Source organism: Gobius niger (genome assembly GCF_951799975.1).
Source record: "Gobius niger genome assembly, chromosome: 3".
Lineage (NCBI taxonomy): Eukaryota > Metazoa > Chordata > Actinopteri > Gobiiformes > Gobiidae > Gobius > Gobius niger.
This window is the reverse complement of record NC_136854.1, coordinates 17,185,431-17,207,931: the sequence shown is the minus strand read 5'-3', so window position 1 is coordinate 17,207,931 and position 22,501 is coordinate 17,185,431. Positions and strand designations below refer to the sequence as shown.

Sequence of the window (22,501 nt, the reverse complement as noted above, 5' to 3'; positions counted from 1 at the left end):
TTTTCATAGTGCTATTCATCTTTAAAGACTGCATAAGCCACAGGTAATATTTGCAAAAGAACGTGTCTTTAGGTGACTAAGGCTACGTCCACACTAACAATAGCCTATCATTTCATTTTCTTTTTATTAGATGTTTTCAGAAAAGAAAAAAAAAAAGCAATAAATTAAATTGTCAACAGGAACACGGACAACAAAGTTCATAAAAAAGAAGTCATCCAAATTGTTAAGTAAAATTAATACATTAAAAAAGATACCTTTCTTAAAGGCGCAATACCTGATTTTTTCCGTAGTGGAACAAAATTTGTTTTGTTCTTCAGTGTATTGTAATAATAGATCTTATTGTGAAAAAGTAACCTTCAGAAATGTTTTTTATCCATCAAGAGCGAGCAGGCTAGAAGTTGAAGTTTATACTAACGTGACGTGTGAAACGTGATTTCTGTGGAGAATTGTGAGCAATGTTTTAAACAAGTAAGGAGTGACTCTGGAGCACAACTAACCATTTAAAGTTCACATGCTTTCATTGTTTGCACAGAAAAAAAGTCAGGTATAGGGCCTTTAACATACTTTAACAAGGGAAATTGTAAGTCACTTTTAGCCATGCCAAATTACAGTGCAAAACCATAAGATTTTTTTTTTGACAACAATCCACTTCCAACAATGCTTTACATTCTCAGACAGGCAAAAAAAGGTGGACAAAATCCACAAATGGTCTGATAAGTGAAAATGCTTGAGTGTGGACGTAGCCTCAGGGAGTCTGTGGAGTGCATCTGTGCATCGTCAGACAAATGAATGGTTTCCCCTTCATTTGTCCTTCATTTTTATGTTGAAGTGTTTGTAAGTGACTGTGACTGCCGCGTCCGAAGAAATGTATGGCTTTACTCCATAGAAAATACTGTCATCGTCTTTGGGGCAGGAGGCGGGGGCCGTGGGGGGAGGGTTGCTTCGTTGGTCGCATGTCCTTCTTGGCGCTCTGCCTTCTCGCCATAGTATCAAACTGCTCGAGCCACATTTTGGGGCCAAAACGTTCTCCTCTAGGCCTCTGTCACCGCGTTGCTTTTGTATCTAGTTCTAAGACCAGACCAAACCAGGCGGACAAGGGGGCGGGCTGATCCTCGGGCCCCGTCCCCTTCTTTCTGATCCTTCCATGAGCCTCTTGATCCTCTTCAGCTCCTGTTTCTAGCCGTGAGTTCGTCCCAGTCACTTCTTGTGGAAGTAGATGGTGTGAGTGAGGCCTGACTCCACCTTTGGTATCTGGTCACTGATGATCTCCACCAACATCTCGGGAAACTCCACCTTCAGAGACTGCGACTCTCTGAACGTGTAGAAACAGAAGTCCAGAAGGTTCCCCACCAGCTGCAAAACACACAGCAATTTTAGAAATCGAATCGATCTGGAACATTTCACATTTTTTGTCAGATATACTCAAGAATACACGAGAATTTTACTTCGCCTTACTCGCTTTGGGGGCAACAGGAAATATATTTACTTTGATCAAGATAAAGTACAAGAGTTTTTCCCTGACATTTTAATGCCACAAAATTTGCAACTGTTTTTCAAAATTGCTTCAAAAAATTATCCCACCAAACCAAGTAATATTTAGAAAAACATGACAACCTGTCAAATGAACTATAAGAGATTATGAAGTTCATCCATGTCGCCCATGTCACAAATTCATGAGTAAGAATAGAAGTAGTTACAGTAAATTACAATACATTTTTTATGTGTTTGGATATATTGATGTTCTGGGCATTTTTTCTATTACTTGCATTTGATTTGTATTAGCACAAGTAACTCTAAGTAATGGCCGTTCAGCCTGTGGCATATCCATGGTGCATCAACGTAGTAAATGACCACAAATAATTGTGTATCTTGATCTCTATGTCACAAAAGAAAACTACGTATAGGTGAGCATGGCATTGTAGCATATCTTTTGGTTGTCAAAGTATCATATTAGGGGTGGGCAATCTGCTAAAAAAGAAATATATATCACATGTCGTGAGCACAATTTTGATTTTATCGAGATTCTTTTCCATATTTAGTCATACTACTTTTAAGAGGTCACTAAAGCCATTTTCTACTTCTGAAAGTTCAAACTTCACTGAGATTCGCTGAATCCACCTATCCATTGATAAAATGAGAAAACACACGATACTGTCAAACAATATCAAAACAATACTTGAATGAAACTTTTGCTAGAAAATGTAAATGCAGTAAAATGAAGGACTTATTTTGCACAAACTGCCTTTCCCCTTCTCACCACAGGGAGGCAGCACACGTTTCCGTCTTATCTAACACACTTGTTTGCTTGGGGTCACGCAATATTAGCAGTATCCCCATGCACTTGCTCACAGGGGTCGGTGAACCATTAATCTGCATGACCCTCCAGTGCTATTGTCATTACACTTAGCGCGGGTTACTTATTGTGAGTTAGCACGCCAGCTCCTGTGTTCGTTCAGACAGGCTCGATAAACTTTAATCTGGCACCAATCCGGCTGCCCTGCGGGGTGAGTGGCTCTACAGTGACCTTTCCCTCTGGGACACATTTGGGCTCTCGTAATCCCTGTATCCAACCAAAGCTGCAACAAACTGCTAAATAAAGCCATTATTTAATGACCTGATGTTGCAGTTTTTTTTTGCTTTTTTTTGCTGTGGGATTAAAATGTTTGGATTTTAAAGTAGAGGTGGATAAACTGGAAAGCCCAAGCTTCAAGGAAAATGTATCAAGTATATCTTTGTTCATTAAGCCTGGAAACTTTTGTTGGGCTTTAGTAAATGTCTGTTGCAAAGGTAAATAATCTACCCTACTTTCAAGCCCATATGACGGAGGAGTCAGATAATTTATAAAAGTTCCCATTCAAAGATTCAGTTTCCCTTACATCGTGCATAGCGTCCAGGAGCTTGGTGAGCTGGAAGAAGCGTTGCCAGGTTTGACCCGAGTTGTTGGTTGCCTTCCCCACCGACCGCCGCAGCTCCTTGATGTAGTTGACCCTCATCTCCTCGAACGCCGCCTGGTTCTTCAGACCCTCTTTAGGAACTGCGCACATACACACAAAAGTCACAGTTTTAGTCACGTTAGTGCAATAAGTGGACTCGTGCGTAATTGTGGCTTGTTGATATTTCACTTCGGACAACTTTTATAACGCTTTATAAAGTTTGAAATCATGTCTATAAAAGGAAAAGTCAGGCAACATTTTTAACTGGCCTGGAGCACCCTCTGCAGGCAGACGTGGGAATGGCACATGATAAAACAATGATTACTCTCACGATATTCAACGGTATGCTAGCAAGTCAACGGCCCGGTGATGGATTATGGGCACTGAAAATACGGAACAGTGTTTGTTTTAATCTATAATCCAGGAAAATCCAGATCGGAGCGCTGCAGCATTAGAAGAAGAAACAACCAAAAAAGTCAATTTTGCATGATTTGTCTGTTTTGAAATAATGTATGTTGAAAGGAGACACTTTATTAGTGAGGGCTGCTCTTCTGTGGTTCAAGCGCCCTCTGCTGGCTGTACGTAATACATCAAATACAAGCTTTCATTTGTAGTCAACAGCATGCAAACAAATCAGTGATGCAGCAACAAGCGCAGCTCAAGTTCAGTTGCTCGCAAAACACTACAGTATTCCAAGCTGAATCTCTGTGAAAGCTTACATTATTTAGCTATCTGACCAAACTTTTGAAATAACTTAGATTACTTCAAATTGCCCCCGGGTGAATGCTAAGCCTTATTCAGGGTTTGTTTACCGCGCCGCAATAAATGATTTGAAATAAAACACTCACCTTAAAGGTAAATATGTGTTTATGCAAATCCAAGTCAACCTAATTTGCAGGTAATTATCTAACCCAGGCAAAACACTGATATGTTTTCCCAATGTACAAATGTGGAACTGTGAAAAAGGCTATTTAGAGGTGCTCAGTCAAATCTGTTCTCCCTCCCACACGCTAGCCTCTTTTTGGGGACATTTGGAGTGTTAAAGCCTATTTAACAACTCATTACGAGCACTTTTACCATTTTGAGTGGCAATTACTTTTGGTGTACAGCCTCTAATTCATAGAGATAAGTGATAGACTGGCGGGCGCTGATTAAAAAAAATGGCCAGTTAAACGGTGCCGTGTGGGATACAGTGGCTGAGCGTTCAAAGACCTTGGAATTTTATGTGTCAACTGCAAATCGTTCAGCGTCTTTGTTGTATTAGATGCAGGCACGGCCCATTGGATTTTAAGGACTCTGGTGTCCGGGATGACTGGAGACGGAGTAAAGCAGTCAGGGAAGATGTGTGGAGAGCTGATTCAATTGAAAATAAAATGAGATAGAATTATGTTGGCAAAAGAAATAAATACTAAGGGGCGGAACTCTAGTGTAACATTGTAATCTGTACGGCAGCCTTGTAGGGACATACGGCATAGAAAACCAACCAAGATGGGGTGGTATTATTGGCAGTTTCACTTCCTGGTTTTCAAGTGATCTCCCTGTAAGCGCTCCCTTCCCTCTTGCTCTCCTTCGCTGTTTCAAAAGAGAACACATAATGAATAAAAAGAAAAAAGCCTGCTGCACGAGTAAAGCTATGCCGAGTGTTGTTACTCCGCGATGAGAGGATTAAGCTTAGCGAGAGAGAGAGAGTGGTGAGGAAAGCATTTCCTGGATCACCTCAGGATTCCGATTCCGATTCATTTTATTGGCCATTTGCAGTTTGAATAGGAAGGGCTGTTTGGGAGCTGCGGCAGCACTGCTGAAAATAGCCACTGGAAAAGATCCAAAGATTACTCAAAGATGCGCTAGTGGCTTGAAACACAGTTACGGATACGTTTTAGAGTAGAAAACAACATCGCAACATGGGAAAAAGCTCCAAAAAGTAAATTTTGCTTAATTTTTGCAGCTCCGTGGATGCAGAGTGCTGTTGGACATCGGTGCTAATATCAGAGAGCGGTACAAGCGTGTTGTTTTGCCTCTTGCTGGAGAGGGGAGCAGTGCAATGAAGCGGGAGATGAACAGATGAACCGGGCGGCTACACAACTAATAAACCGAGACAGGTGGTATCTCACGGCACTTCAAATAGCAGCCGCGAGAGATTCAAAGATTACTCAAACGTGCGTGAACGACTCGAAAGCACAACTCTAGGCATGTTTTTGATTAGGCAACAACATTATGACGTGGCAGAGCACTCTGAAAACGTTGATTTTGCATAAAAAAAATACAGATTCTTACAATTATTCAGCACTAGCCTTAGGTTGTAGCTACCTTCGATATAACTCAAGGACAAACTATAGCAGTAGCTCCACTTGAAAACATCTAATAAAACAAGCTAATTATACTAATGGCTCAATGCACCCTGTTAATCCAAAAACATCCAGGGCTGGTATAACCTTCTGCAGACAAATACGTGCAAAACTAGAATGCACATTTTCTCTTATCCTGGTGAGATTTAGGCCTCTAGGTTCAAAAGAAGAATTACTAAAACCTTGGAGCTCTATATTGTGACATAAATACAGCCATACTTTCACAGTCAATCGAAGCACCTTTCGCCACTCTTGAAATCTAAGTAGGTCCTTGACTCATTTGCCTCATCGTCCATGTAACACAAAATGTGAATGTTGTGAGAAGAACAGTTTGGAGGAGGCTAGTTTTCACAATGACATGTAGCCCAGTTGGAAACCATCCAAGTCCAAACAACCATCAAACCATCATTTTCAACAGGGACATGCTGTATTGCCTCAATAGACATAGAACTACTACTCTCAAGTATTAATCCGTGATGATGATCGTAATAATGCTACAAGGCCAACATTGAAGCTTTTCCCCCAGCCGGAGTGTTGTGGCAGCGTTCCAAAGCTCTTGAAATGACATTCAGTTACATTGAGAAACACCTCACTCCTCTAAGTGTAATGACACTCCAAGAAAGGGGAGTATGAAGAATTCTCCTTGAGCAAACTTTAAGATGCCCCAAAGTCACAGAAAGGCAATCCTTATTAATACACAGCCTGATGGTAAAAAGTTAACACAAAGGGGATAAGTGTGTTTAAGCAGCGCTAATGTGCGTGTAGGAGAAGCGTAAGTAAACCAGCGATTCTAGACTGGAGTGTGTATGCGTCTTCCTGTTTTAAGCCTTTACAGATGTGATGTGACATTAAAGGTGCAATATGCAACTTTTGATGTGAAATAAAAGTTGATATTTGTGTGTATTTGACCAGCAGCCGCATGAGTGGTTAACACAAAGCCTTTACTTTCGATCATGGTGGTCTCTACAACGCTCCTGGATCAATTGTTTTGTAGGTTTTCTGGTGAGAGGCTCCGTCAGCAGTGAAAACCTTACAGTTGATCCTGAAGCGTCCGAGAGAACACTGTGATGGAAATTAACGGCGCCACACAGCCACAGGGTCACTACATGGTCAAATACAAACAAATATCAACTTTTTTTTTCCACATAAAAAGCTGCATAATCCACCTTTAAGCAATATTTTTAGCAATGTGTCCAACATGCTGTAGCTTCTTATTCCCAAAAGTAAGATGTTTTTTTTGTTAATAATGGTTTTGCTATCTGGATCAAAGAGCACGTCGCAGTAATTGATCTACTGAGGAGCTCAACAACAGGGAGCAGAATAAGTTAAAGAGGTATCTGAGCCAGACTGCCACCATAATGTGCGCTTTTTGGATATCACGATGAACTGCAAAGGCCTACTAAAGCCCTTCTCACTGTGGAACTGGGGAGCCTCTACACAGGCCAGGTCCAACTGACTGAAGGACAGCTTCATCCGGGCGTTCAGGCAGCAGAATTCTCCCCTTCCCTCGATATTTTTGCCCCATGTACAGATTGTTAGAATTGACGGTGAAGCTCACAGGATTAGTTTGGTTTATTTGTTTATTTGAGCCGTATACATTCTGCTCAAAAGGAGTGGGTTGAAGCAAGAAGCTTATGAGCATCTAAACCCCCAAAATCAACACAATAGAAATGTAACAAAAACGGAACAAAACAAAACAACAAAGAAACAACAGCAACAACAAAAAATGGAATATATGCACAATTTGATCAAAGTAGAAACGTCAAGATGGCATCTACATTAAGGAAGGTTACACGACTGAAAGTCATCCTGAATACATGCCCCAAAAGGGAAACAAACCTGAACTGAGTACATTCTCTCCAGTTTGCAAATCTGAAAGATTGTTGAAAAAACAACAACAACAAAAACACAACGTGATGAAAACACGACAAAAAGCAAAAAAAAACCCTGACAAAAACATGACAAAAAAGCAACTAAAAAGCAACAAAACAATGACAAAAGGTGCCGCAAAAACGTGACAAAAAAGTTAGGATCACTTTTGTAGGTCATTGCTTTCAAATGAGGCATTACACTGTTCTCCTGTCAAGAAGCTTTTAGATTTGGGTAAAGCCTAACTGGAGAAAAAGCACTCAGTAATAGCCAGGGGTTAGAGGTTAAAGAAAAGGGGTAAAGTCCAGTGAGACCTGGATACTGTTGCTTTAAGAGTAGACCCAAAAGGACTCCCCCTTTTACATCTGTCGCCTCCTCTTAAGAACACAGGGATAAAATCTATACCATAAGCTTTAAAGGTGTTAAATCCATGGTTAGACTGTTTAAAATGCAGTGCAGGGTATAGAGGCTTCCCTCTCCGTATGGCCTGTTTGTGTTCTGCCAATCTACCAAAGTAGAAACAACCACACACTGGAGCCTGTAGACCACATAACTGGTGTTAGTAAAAGAATTGTCCATAAAACAGTTGTCTTTATGGCGTCCCAGTGGGTACAGTCACCGCATCTGTCATTTCCTGTGAAGGGGGATCTTCGTAAACTAATAGTGGGGGTTTCTGGGAGGGCTTCTCCAAATTGGCTGTCACTTGTGAGGGTATTCCAGTTCTGTTTTATAATTTGTCTAATTTTCTTTGCTTCAGAACTGCATTGTGTCACAAAATACACTCCCACTATCCTCTTCCTTTTGCTTCTTAACCTCTTAACCCCCACCTTAACAGAGCACAGTCATTTTTGATAGTGTTTTTTTTTTTTTTTTGTCACCTTTCTGGTCGCTCCTCATCTTTGTTGCTATATTGACACTTACTATGGACAACCATTCTCTCGTATGAAAAGCAAATCCATAAACGCATTGCTGCATCATGGAGTGAGAGTGGTTCAGTCCATTCACACGTGCTCCCCACACGCCCCCCCCCCCCCCCCTCATTCAGCTCCGATGTACAGAACACTCACGGGTGTACTGTACCGAGGCCCCACACATGTACACGCTGAACTCTGGGAGAGACTCTTCAGTTCCAGGGCTTTAGTTCACGGCTGACATGAGGAGAATGTGCTAAACCCCGTACACTCTGTTCTGATCTTTTGTTTTTCTCCCACTGACCCACATAGAGCCGATTAGACTCCGACATGGCATTTAGGGCGTTACCTCAGCCCCGGCTAAAATAGGGCGTTTATATCAGAGTAATTGGTGTCAGATGGATTGGGGTTTCAGGTATAGCGCCTTTGAACTGGGATGGTTTTTTTTTTCTCTAATGTGGGGCACTGAGGCGTTCATGTGTGACAGTTTGCATGGGAAATCGAACCGGCTGTTCAATGAAAAAGGTTAACATTCTTTCTTTTTCTTGTATATCCATGGGCCACCACCTTTAACTTCTGCTATGAATATGAAAGTGTATAAACTGGGGGATTACTTACAGATTATTTATCCTGAACAAAAGATCCCACATAAAAGGTGAGTACACTGATGTCACACACTGCGCGAATCTGAAAATCTGCAAAGCAAACTCAGTAATTATGGTAACATGCCTATTTTATCTGTCAAAAGATGAAGTCAGTTCAATTGCAGAGTCTTAGCAAGCAAGATATTACATGTCAGGGTTTGATGTCAACCATATCAGAAACATTTTCTGCTAAAGGGGGGTGTGTCTTTAGTGTCTCTGGCCAGAAAACCAAACTTGCACCTTCCCCTGCTCCAACCCAGAGGCCCCAATACACGTTAAATGTAATCACGAAGAAGCTAACAGGCTAACGGGCAAAGCTAACTGCACCACTTAAACAGTATTTACAGCCAAGTTTGAGTGAAAAAAAATATCTCCATTGTGTAACTGGATGTACAATATCCTTGTCTCCCTTTGTCTTTTCTGTCAGCGTAGTATTTACTCTCACGGACAATTAATGAGTAAAAAAACGTAACATGCTATGACACCTGCAGTGGCGCTTATGGCCTCTAGGGGCACGAGTTACTCGGTTCTGCTTTAATGCACAGTATGTGTATTTCAATTTAAAAGATGATGTGGACTAAACATAAAAGAAATAAGTGTTTGATTTTGGAAAGAACAGCAACAAAAATACCTAGAACATAGATTTATGTTTTAAAAATAATATTATAGAAATATGCAATCAAGTAATAGTAACTAGAGATATCTCATATACAATAAATAGAAAGCTTTAAAGGGCACAAGTATATATACGAATAAATTTAGAAGAAAGTATTTGAACCCGTTGGAAGTTCTCCTGTGAGTGTTTACATGTTATGGCAAATAAAAAATATGTATACATGTAATTGTTTGGGTGGTATTAGTTCAAGCAGACACTGTTTACTCATTCTTATGATTTTAATAAAGATCAGAGCACATTTTATGACCAATTTAGGCAGAAATTGTCATACTTTTTCCTCCCACTGTATTACTTTTTCATACTTTTTCCTCCCACTGTATTTCAAACCTTTCCATTAGCATTTGAAATACATTTAAAATATGAACTGAAACAAGAATCACAAGCCTTTCAGAAAATGTTTGCGACCTTGTCTGCTAGATGAAATATACAGCTACACATTTAAAACAAACACAAGGAATATTTGTTAAATCTAAGTATTTTTGATTGGCTTAATTGAGATCCGCTTGATCCAATTTGCCATTAATTTCAGGCTGTTAATTGTCTGTAATATTAATCTGGCTCTTTCCACGTTAACATGTTGAAATTTGACTCGATTGCTCGACACATCACTTGACAATAAAATGATCAGCAGCACAGTAGAGTTGTCGAGACTCGGAAAAACAGATGAGAGTTCAGAAGGTGAGGAGACACAATTTGTTGAGCCCTGCCTGTGCTCCATACACGCTGGGTCGCTGTACACCTCTGGCCGAAACCTAATAGCCAAAGTTGAGCCCAATATCCTTTCTTTTCTCCTTCTTTTTTTTTTCTAAATACCCCCCCCCCCCCCACCCCAACCCTCCCCGCTCTCTCCCTCTCCCCGGTACCTGCAGCCCAGAGGCACGCACTATTACACTGACTGAATACTGTGGACCTGCTGACAAGTCCCGACAACTCCTCCGTAAACATTTGTGCCACTGCGGAGTCCTTATCTCCCGAGGCTCGGACCAAACCGCTCTCACAGCGTCACTGAGGAAACGGCTGGCTTCTTTGGGAAATTGCCACTGGAGAGGACCTTTATTATGACTTGGGTAAAAAGGTTTGCTCCCATTCCCACGCCACAGTACTGCAGTTCAGTGTAACGTTTGGTATCAGAAATTCAAATAGTGACACTGACGGGCTTGACTATTCATAAGAGGAATGCTATTCTTCTAATAACGTTCTTCTCATGCAATTAAACCTGCATTTTTCCAATGAAGACTTAATTGTAGTTTGGCTCCATCAAACTCATGTGCTGTATCTTTACATAAGCTCGACCACTTTTAATCAGAACTCCCTTTAAGCTCCAGGCCTCACAGTGGAGCACCTCAGGCTCCCTGCTCACCTCTCTAGCCCACTTCTTTTATCCGCAGCCTCGCCTCTCCGCAGAATTCCAGCCGGGCTTTGAAGGAAGTGGAGAAAATAGCAGTTCTTGGAGCGTTGCCGGGTGCTTGACTGGCCTTTATTAAGTACAGCAGGGCTCTCTGGACGGACTCCAGAGGACCAGAAGGCCCAGCTCTGCCACCCCTTTGTCTTGTGCTCTTTTCTCCCCATAGCTATGCACCTGTCTCTTTCTTAGTCACTGTCAGCCTCTCCTTAAATCGCCACCGTCCCCGTAGGTTTTTTGGTGGAGGCTTTCGCTCTGTAGTCGCTGTGTCTCTGTAGCCGCTACCTGAGGAGCTCCCCGCGCGCAGATGAGTCAACAACTACAGTTTAGAACCAGGAAATTGCGGAGCATACAGTCTGCACCATATGTTGGTGCGCGGAGGGGGATTATGCGCAAATTAGGAACGCGCAATATGAGACAAATTGCGAGCGAGTCAAGTTTAATGCGTTTTAGTCCCCAACTGCTATATGTTTAATGCCACAAATGCAACACTAACCACTTTTCTCAACATTAGCAGACATCCCGTCAAATGAATTATTAAGGGGAAGTTTTAAAATCCAAAAGAGAAAAGACAAACGACAGAAAAACTCTTGTGTTTCAGCCAGTACTGCAGCTAAACCATCATTTCTGTTGTTCTGATGAACTTGTGTAGCAAAATTAGTCGAGAAGTGTCATTATTTCCCAAGAAACCTAATTTAATGCCAGTTTGAATCCTTTTTCATGTTTTTTGATAACATTTAATTTTGGCGCAATTCATGTAATAACTTTTAATGCTTTTTTAATAATAATAATATGGATTACATTTACATTAAAAAGAGTTCCTCCAATGACTGTTTTTACTTTTTGTATACTGATGATAAAGTAGCCAATTTTTACTTAAAGTGGACATGTCATGCATATAGAGCAGGGGTCTCCAACTGGCAGACCTGGGTCCAGATCCGGACCTTCAGAGGCTTTAGTCCGGACCCCAAAGCCTTTTCATCCTCTCAATATTCTTAATTTCTTAGGCTGAATTAAAAATGATCTAAACAATTTGAATCACATTGAAATAAGAGAACATCTTTGCTTCATTAATCAGTTCTGCTTTGTAAATCGACAACATGTGTTCATGTTTTAACATTTTCAGAAGCAATGACTGCATATGTCCGGACCCTGGACATATGTCGATAGTCACAAAAGACAAGTTTGCGGAGCTTGAGCTGATCTAATTGGAGATCCCTGATGGGGCGCCTCAGCTTTGATATTCAATGTTCTATAATTTGAAAATATGTCTCTGTAAGAATTAAACAGTTACAATGAAATGCAGGCTGGTAAAGATCTTGGCTGGGGCTCCTCCTCCTGGCAGCTGCAGGGATAATTTGCTTGAAAAATAACTTTAAGGTTGGACATGCGTGATAAACACACTTCAAGCACAGAACGGCTCAAACTTGATAATGTTGGATTACGGTATTATGTAAAGGACAGTTTTTGGGTTTGATCAATTTCACGAGTGTAATCAGGAAGTACAGAACGAGGCGCTGACACCGTAGAAGAAGAAATCGCTGAATTTTACAGCTTTGTCTGAGGATTACTCAAAATTGCGTGAACGTTGTGAAATACTGCACCAGGTCTGTCTTTGACGAAGGAACAACATTAAAACATGGTTTAAACCTCAAGAAAGTTTATTTTGCATGATATGTCCACTTTAATGAGTTGAGGTGGGTTTTTTGTATTACTTTTATAATAGTATTTTTCTTTTTTTTTTTACCTTAGTATAAGGATTATGCAACTTCTTATGCAAGTGAAAACAGTTGATATTCGTGCATTTCCGGCGGGTTTTGTAGGTTTTCTGGTAAGAGGCTCCATCAGCTTAGAAAACCTTCCATACAATTGATCCACTACAAGGTCAAATACACACAACTATCAACTTTTTTCCACATAAAAAGTATAATAATGCATACAATGCAACTGAAGTCAAGTACTTTTGCCATCTCAGAAATGTAGTGAAACAAAACACCAGCAGAGAGCGCTATGGAAAACTGCTGCTAGCAAATGGCAGTGTTGGTTACAGAGGAGCTTTGCAGACTCTGAAAGACCAAAAGCCACGGGTAAACACATAAATCTTTCTCTGTGTATATTTTTATGATGAGAAAACACATTATAATATGGATAAAAGCTCCGAAAATTCCCCATATTTGTGGGTCATCTGAAATAATTTCAAATTACACCAGTGTATGTAACAAATTGGTTTCGCTGTGCCTCCACAACAACTTTAGAAATGTTACACCTGCACCTGCACACCCACCTATTTCATTTGCAGGATGCATATCAAAAACACATATTAGACTCTAATGTAAATGAGTATAACATATAATCAGGCGTGGGTGTGACGAATGAAACGCTCCCAAATAGTTATGAAATATGAAACTTGATCTGAAAGACGCTTGTCAAAATCTCGCACCAATTTGATAAACGCACTAAGTCGCACATGCTCGGAGTCATATTCCATTAGCTGGTGGGTGTCAAACTTTTCATGTCGGGTGCCATTTGCCAAGGCTGTGCTGTTTGTGTGGGTCCGAGCATTAACATACCACTTTCAAAGAGTTAGTGACTGAAAAAAATAAGTAGCGTGCCAATGAATATTTCCACTGATTGGCACCGCCGATGCTCGAGTTCAAAGAGATTGAAGCCCGGCCAGCGTGCGACTCATGCTCTCTTCAAAATAACTCTCATCACCTGTCTCTCACTGACTAACCGCCACACGTCCGCGGGTCCGCAGGCTGTCCGCGCCCATACTGCGGGTATTTGTGGCTGTGGTTTATAGGGGCCAGCATATGCGGACAATGACACAAACGTCCTCAAAAGATCTTCGAGCGAGACGACTGAACGTGTGAGTGACAGTGCAGTGTGGTGCCGAGATCCGTGCTGGCGACTTTCCATGTTAGAATGGTATGGCACAAATTAGGTAGGAGAAACACACTATAGGCGTCAGTCAACACAACAACTCTTTCCTAACGTCCTGTATTCAAATAACTTTTGACTTTTGACTATACGTTGCATCTTTGTTCAACAGCAAAGCAAATTGAAAAACAATATGGCACAAAAACTCCTGTCTTTTAAGAAAACTACCAGCACATGAACCATGCCAAAAACATTCAAAAAATGTTCTTGGTCTTGTGCTGTCCTATCAAAACAAGCCCATGAGCCAAAAATCCTTTCAAAACTTACCTTGAGCATTAACCACAAGTGCTAGGAGTCTATTGTTCCACTTCAGTTTTCACATGGCGAGATATTACAGTAAAAAAAAAATAAAAGTTGCACGCATGTGACATCGGAGCTTGTGTTCAGTAAATATAAAAGATATACTCAGGAAGACTCCCTACAGGCTCTAATATATATGAACTTGATACCATGTTGCTTTCTCCTGGCGAACAAAGAACACCAACCTACATCACCAGCTTCATATAACACAAAAAACGGTAGCTGTGACTGGCTTTGGTCTAGATCTCATTTACAGCCATTTCAGTTCACATTTGGTCTGGTTTAGGCCTCAATAGCGCTAGTTTAGGCATCTAGACCTTGCGTTACAATAGGTATACTGTCTGAACTACTGCCTGTGACAACATCAAGGAAGCAGCCTCACAAATGTCAATCCCCGATGGAACAAATGCAATAAGATCAGATAGGACCTTCCTGACTCACATTGGAGAAATTCACTTGTGTACCAGTGCCGTAACACTTCTGGCGATCTACCAGTGCGCAGGTGGAGACTATGCTGCCCTGCAATATGTCAAACTCATCATAGGTCAGTGTTTGTTATTTACACAGCACAGACATGCGGAGGTTTCTGCTCTTGATTTGCGTGTCCATTGGGTGCCATGCCATTAGTCCGAAAATGTGCCATTGAGCACAGTTGCCATTAGTTCAACATAACCCAGTTGTGTTGTGGATTAGAGAGTCAATAAACTTAATTTATGTACAACCACTGGCCCTAACCTTAAGATCAGTGCACTCCTGCCTAAAAATAATTTTATTTTTCAACCCCTACTCAATGGGAAATTTTCAGACTAATGAGACATCGGACAAATGGGGCGTCGGACTAATGGGCCGACTGCGTCCATTGCAGGACATGCCAAGTAAGGAGAATGGTGAATGAAACTGTTGTGAACCCGAACATGCTCTTAATGATCTACAAGACACAAACCCGGCAGTTTACTAAAAGAAAAAAAACGAATAGATACAGACGGCCGCTCAGGGAACGCCCACAAATGGCCATAGTCGAGGGGGGAAACGAAGAGCAAAAAGAACAACTACAACTACTCCACCACTAATTTGCAAATAAATGCTGTGCTTGGATGTAGTGTCTACCAAATAAAGATACAGAGACATGGAGACGAGTAAAGTGATTCAAAAGCCCATAAATATGATACAAATAGGATAAATAACGGAGAATGCCAACCATAATGCTAACGTTAGCTTCATGTTAAGAGCTAACAGCTACATTTTAGTGCTGTTTAAAAAAAATATATATATACTTTATATGCTTATAGTCAACCAGAAAACATCTTATAAGAGTGAAACTTCTTTACCTCTCCCGAGGCCACGCCCCCTAGTATGATGCATTGCCGTCTCTATCTTACGTTTTACTACCTGTAATCAACAACAGCATCTCCATGGAGACGAGCTGGTGATGTCCCGCTCCCAGTAAAGACAAATGTTTTTAGTAGTATATTCTTACCGGTGCAAACCTCCATAATGAATAAAACGCTTGTTTTATATTGTATTTATCGGTTGAAATGTTATGCAGTATGGCTTTAAAGGATTACCCCGAATGAGCGGAGCGACTTCAAAAACAGAGTGGGTGAGGATGCCGAGAAAAGTGAGCGCTACCAATGCCAAGAGCTCCGTGTGTGTCGTGTGGGGCTTTTCACAGGCTGCCATCTCATCTCAGGTGCTCAATGGACGAGAACGGGACGCCTTATCTGCGCCGGGCCCATGTTAGAGCTGTCTTTAGATCGGGGAGTGTGGGAGTGTTTGGCAAGTTCGCAGCGAAACGGTCCGGGACTGTGCCATGGTGATGACAAAAGACATACCTACAGGTGGCATAACGCTCACGCCTAGATGTATGGGTTATATGGAGAAGAAACATTACCGTAAGTTATCACATGTAAGCAATTAGTCTATGTCGCGCTCTCTCCGGTTGTCAAGGCAATGGCTAAGGGGAGGTGCTAATAAACAAACAAGTAAAGCTAGCACCGAGACTAGTTTTTAGGGATAGGTTGCGTTCACGTGACCTCACAACACATGGTAACTGTGGTAACTGACAAAATGCATATTTTTATGTCTTTGTTTTTTGGCTCATATCTCAGTCATTACTGGAGGAATCCACATGAAAAAAAAACTGTCACAAAGTTCATTATCTCCTCCGTCAGCACATATGAACTAGAAAGAAATGGTGACAAAATGCGAAAACATGACCGTGATGTTGTCCAATAGAAAGGACTTTCAGACATAAAAAATCATATCACAGGTTTGGGAATCCAATCACGATCAAATAGTGATGAGGAAAAACATTTGTCAATCTTCGTTTTGGAGATTTCTTACAAAAACTGCATTTCTCCCATAGAGCTGTATTGGCCCTGCCCTCCATCTGACATTATGACATCACATTCTAAATCATGAACGCAACCTATTGCCTCAAACCCACCAAGACTGTGAATTACCTGGAAAGTAAGTTAGATTTTCCTTTCAGAATCCACTATGCCTCAGTGTCCCTGGTTACTCTGCTCTTTACATCCTCTTACCATGTTATTTCTTCGCTGTAAAGCATTTATATCAACTCCACATGTAGTTACTGGCTCAGCTTGGTGGTATGTATATCAGAAGTAGCATAGTGCTTACCTGTGCTGAGCAGCAGTAGCACCTTCATGGACAGGAACTCGTCGAACGTTAGCTGTAGCCGCACAAACTCCTGGCTCACCTGCCGCATGCCCAGGCAAAGGTCGTACATGGCCGACTGCTGCATGCGCTCCCTGGAAGAAAAACAATAAAAGTTGAATAAAAGCTAATTGCTAAACTATCATAAGCATTTCGGAAAAGGTTTGGATCCTTCGTGGCCTTTTGAGACCATTCAAATCCTACTTTCCCATATATTTTCTATCCACTTCTTTATTTTGCACCTGTCCTTGTCTAGATTTCCTCTCTCCCCCATCAGTCGGAGGTGGGACCGTTTCCCTCACAGTGCAGGGGAGGATGCTGCTCGTCTGGGCTAAGAGCAGAATACCAACTCCCTCCAGATTGCAGAGCGCTGCGTAGTACTGTACTACAGCAGAGATGCACCACTTCTTTGTGGCGCTCCACCAGCCTCCGCCATCCCCACGCTATACGGCGACGAGAAGGAAACAGAGAAGTAGCCTCCGAAAAGCGCTTAAGCAATTCATTATTTAGGCCGACCCGGGTTATAAATGCACAATAGCTTAAATCCTCAAGCACCGTGCATGGGTCATTACAGAAAATCTATTTGTGTTTTGTGCCAGAATTCAAGAATATTGTATCTGCCTCCTCGTTGTAAATGTACACAATTGTCTGTGATATTACTTTTGCTTTTGTTCGGCACTTGCAAACTAACAGACTAGTCGAGGAAGCACTTTGTTTCAGGCTTTAAGTAGCTGGGATTTGCTGTAAAAGTGCGTATTAGTTTGATATTAGTTTGGCCAATAGCTTTTGTTGACAGTCATGTGACAGATCGCCATGCTACGCCTTCTCACAAGTGTAAACAAATGTAAAACTCCAAAGGAAAAGGGTATTGAAATAGTAATAACTCAACTTTCACACTCACAATATATCGATTTGGCGGTATATCGCGATATTTTGCATGACGATACGATACAGCTACCTTTGATTCCGATATCGATAATTGTGATGACGTCATACGTATTATTGACCGACATCCTGCATAGTATTGAGGTACCAGTGCTCCGCTGCTTTCAGTCAATAGAGGCCAATGATGATCAAGGATTCAGTCAGAACAGCAGGGAGCAGCACTGCTAGTTTAAGCACTTGGACCAAACACTGTCACACAAACATATTACTATAATCATAAATAAGATTTTTTTTTTTACATTTGTAGTTGATTTATTCCTTTTGAAACAGACTGTGGTTTCTTGTTTATTGAAATGTAAGTGAAGTGATGTCATTGACAAAGACCCATTTTCAGTGTGTAAGCCCCCTTTATTCACTTATTTATTGAGGGTAGAGGAGTACAAAGCACATGAGGACAAATGTAAATCATGATTATATATGTAGTACCCGTTTCTATAAAAATCATGATGTATTTTAGCAGGGGCGGATCTAGAGGGGTGGCACAGAGTGGCAGCTGCCACCGCTAGTGAAGGTCTTGCCACTCCAGCTGCCACCCCATTGATTTCAGCCAGGTTTTGTCCTTGTCTGGAACTGTCTAAATTCTAGTGCAGTCATTAACCTGGCACTTTATAAATGCATTGTTTCAAGTTCTAGTTGCAATCCAGATCCTCAAAGCCTAATTCATTTAATTTTTTTTTTGTTATGTTATGTCTCACATCAAGAAGCTTCTTGCGTGCTTACGGAGGCTCACACTCAGTTGGTACTTTATTGACGGGGGAAAGAATTACAACAACTTTATAGCTAAATAAGGAGACAAGTGCCAACTTCTGTGGTTCCCAAGATAATGTTTTTTTTCTTCATTTTTGTATCTTACAAAGGTTGGAATTTTACCTGAGTTAGAAACCCCCTTCTCATATTATGGTCAATGCTGCTATTTGTATATATTTTGGTAGATTCCTGCATCTAAATGGACAAAAAAATGCCTTGCAATCAAGCAAAACTTGTGTATGCTCGACATTCGACATTGTAAAATGTGTTGCCACCCCAGAAATTATCCCTGACACTTTTTTTTTTTTTTTTTCCAGTATATCGATTATGACAGTATCGGTGTATCGTTATTGTGAGCCACGTATCGAGTTGTGAGGCACCCGAGAGGTTCCTACTCCTACTCACAACTGTCAGATGAATGATATTAGGCACGAAATACGACAACTTAGAACATGAAAAGACATTCACAAATTGTTGCTAAATGATTAGCCTACAAGTCCAAAAAGTGCACACTGATCATTTGTTTTCAGGCAAATGTCTGAAACCTTTATGATACAAGTGCTGCACAAAAGACTAATTAGGCTGAACCGTGAGCTTTTCAACTCTTCGAGCGTAGTATTTGACAGTCTATACCTGTGTGAAAATCCATCTGTTTGAAGCAAAAGGGCCACAGATTGCTCCGTGTTTAGCATGAGGGTTGCGTACCGCCGATCTCCTGGTTAACAGACGACAACGCTCGCACCTGAGACAGACGCACATTTTTCACAGCGTTTCTGACAGAATCATCCATTGCCTTATTTCATTAAACTCCCGCTCTGTTTTGTTCTCAAAAACAGGAAGCGTTGCGTAAATCTAAAATATGCTCCGCAGATGTCGCCACTCTTTGGCTCCGACCGCCATTTTCAGCAAACATAAAAGACTCTGACATTTACAATAGGGTAATTAAGTACGAGTGCCGCGTACGTACATGACAATTTAGTAGGTGGATGCGTTGACGGGAGCCACAATAAACAGAAAAAGGGTTAAGAGTTCACCTTCCACATAAACTATAAAAATGTACTGGCGATAGCCTCTTGTAGCCAATTCTTTATTAATGTTTGCTTTGATACACCAGCATCGGGGGGTCCCACGGCTGGGAAATAGTAAAACTGGGCAAGTTTGTTCACCTTGGATCATATTTTATATATTTTATGTTGCAGACTTTTGCTTATAATTTTGGAGCCATAAAGGATAGAGACCGTTTTCTTCTTGTCTTTTTTGTCTGGTATCTGTTGAATTTTGTCTTTCAATGAGCTCCCTCTGAAGTACCACTAAACATGAACGTCCTGAATAAATCAATCCTATGCCTCTAATAAAGCAATAAATCAACACTGACTGCTAATATAAATTTTAAAAAATTGGAATCGGACTAAAATAAGCCCATATTGGTCGATCTCTAATTTTGAGTAATCCTGTTAACTTTGATTGTTTCTTCTTCTACTGCCGAAGCACTCTGATCTGTCTTCCACATTTTTAAAGGGGGGGTGTTGTGCTTTTTGCCGGTATTTGATAATAATCTCAAACACATCTTTATCTCTACCTTACATTTTGTTGGTTAGAAAATGCAATATTGATCTAAATCCAGTAGTTTCACTTCTGGTTTTCACTCGATCACCCCATAAGCTCCTCCCACTCCCTCTCCTAGCTCTCCCTCGCTAGTGAAGCTACACTGTTTTTACTTGGCGATGAAAGGATTAGGCGTAAATCATCACTCATTCTGAACAGTTGTGCACTTACAGTGTGTTCATTATGGCAATCAAATTGTTTATATGCCATTAGCTATAACTGAAAGCTTGTTTTCACTGTTTTATCACATGCCATTCCGACCACTGCCTGCAGACACCGCTTTATGCCAATTCAAAATCCTGACCACTGCCTTTTCCTTCCATAGATATTTGTTTTCTTAAGTAAAATGTCTTATGTTTTCATGTAGTCTCTTGGGCCGCACGTGCAGTACATTCACAGGCCACCAGGCGCCCCAGGCCAAACTTTGGGAACCAATGCATTACCTATAAGTGGTTTGAAATACGGTTTTAGACTTGGCTTTCACAGCGTATGAGGCGAAGGTGTGCGTGTGTGTGTTTGGGAGCCGAGCAAAGTGTTTCTCGGCTCGGTGGCTGGTTCACAAGGTGCAAAGGCATAACATCATTTGAGACAAGTTCGGCTGGAGTTTGTAAAGTCTTCACACGTTTTTGTTTTTTTTCCTTTCCTCCTCTTTCTGCTCCTGCTGCTGCTCCTCTCTCGCACGCTTTTTTCCCCCCCGAATCAATTTTGCTGAATCACTGCCCAAAATGAGCTGCTGGTTTTGGGAGAAAACAGCAGCATATAGCGCAGCAACACACTCTTCTTCTCCTTCTCACCTCCCTTCGCTCAGGTATCAACTGTGGCAGAAGATGCAGAAAGAAACTAAGGGAAAAGCCTATCATCTCGGTCTGCAGGATCAAACACACTCATATTGAAACCATGATAAGTATAAGACTGCAGATGTTTAGCTTTGTCTGTTTTTAAGACACTGCAGGCAAATAGGGAAAAAACGTCTATTTAGAGTAATCTACAAGTTTTCTTTACTTTACTATGAAAATCTGGCATTTTCTGAGTAAAAATGGCCGACAGTGCACAAAATTCCTTCAATCTATTATCCTGGTAGATAGAAATCGGTTTGAATTCATAGGTTTGTTTTGATAACATGTACAAATATTTCTTCAGATGGGATTTTGGTTATCGTCTATCTTCCTCTAGTATGTGAGTAAACTAATTATTACTGAAAATAAAAATTTGGACATATCTATCAACGAATCCTTCTGATAAGAAAACAAATACTTCTAAATGATCATGTATGGGTGGAGTAGCCAAAGATGTTTACTCAAGTAAGAGTAGCATCGCTTTCAAATATTTTTTACTCAATTACAAGTAAAAAGTAGTGACCCAAACAATTACGTAAGTAACGTGTTTACCGTAATAAATCCTTTTCGGAGTCCCTGTGGGGGTAATACAAGTGTTTATGGGATGATTGGAGGGTCTTTTATCTGTCCCTGGTGTCTCTGGTCAGAAACCACAATTGCAACTTTCCTGCCACCGGACCGGAGCCACCAATACACACTAAGAGAATCACAAAGATAGCTAACATGCTAACGGGCAAAGCTAACTGCGGGCTAGCGTCACTTTAAACAGTATTTACAGCCAAATTTGATTAATTGGATGTACAATATCCCTCTCTCCCTTCGCCTTTTCTGTCAGCGTAGTATTTACTCTCCAAGACAATTAATAATACTTGCTACGACACCTGCAGTTGCTCTTATGGCCTCTAGGGGCAAGAGTTACTTAGTACTTAAAGGGGCTAGATGCAAGTTGGCCATTTTATACTCACTACTGCCATCTCAGGTCATACGTGTAACTGCACCTTCTATATTTAGCTCGTGCATGACGGCACTTCGGACCCGAATTAACACCTTTTTGAGTGACAGTGCAGGATTTTAGAGGCAGTTGTGGTGAACAGGTCTGGACTCATTCTACACTATAGGACGTTGTTGAAACATGTAGGGGGAGGAAAATACTTAATTTTAACATTTTTAAAGGGGGGTATTATGCAAAATCGACTTTTTCAAGCTTTACATCATGTTATTATGTCATTCCCTCATCAAAAACATGCCTGAAGTGTTGCCTTGGCACATTCACGTATTTTTGAGTAATCTGTAAAAACTCTGATGGCGGCCATTTTAGGGATAGGTTTGCCTGAGTCCTCCTAGGAACGCCCCCACCTCCTGGAGACGCCTCCGAGCTTTCGTCACCAGCCGAGTAACCAATCACTGCTCCTCAGCAGAACCCCCTCCCCACTGATGCCACAGACAGCGTGTGGAGGGGGCGTGTCGGAAAGAGTCAGAGGTTCTTAAAGAGACAGAGGCCTATTTCAAGACATTCGCTACTGCCATCTTGAGAGAGCAATTTTATACAAGGCAGTTATTCTAATTTACTGCATTTACAGACCAACAGAAGGTTTGGTCATCATTGTAGTGTGCTATAGACTGGTGCTGTGTGATTGAAAAAAGCATAATACCCCCTCTTTAAACTCTGCAT

At 41.2% G+C, this 22,501-nt stretch overlaps 1 protein-coding gene across 2 annotated transcripts in view; it reads right to left on the bottom strand.

Moving 5' to 3' along the window:
- Window positions 1–831: 831 nt before the first annotated feature.
- Window positions 832–22,501, bottom strand: part of nr3c2 (nuclear receptor subfamily 3, group C, member 2) — a 142,459-nt gene continuing 120,789 nt past the window's right edge. For both annotated transcript variants that reach the window (XM_079552694.1, XM_079552693.1), the window contains exons 7-9: window positions 16,661–16,791; window positions 2,877–3,034; window positions 832–1,353 (exon numbers count right to left, since the gene is read on the bottom strand). In XM_079552694.1, the coding sequence (XP_079408820.1) occupies window positions 1,198–1,353; window positions 2,877–3,034; window positions 16,661–16,791 (445 nt within the window). In that variant the 3' untranslated portion in view covers window positions 832–1,197. The remainder of the gene's footprint in view (window positions 1,354–2,876; window positions 3,035–16,660; window positions 16,792–22,501) is intronic.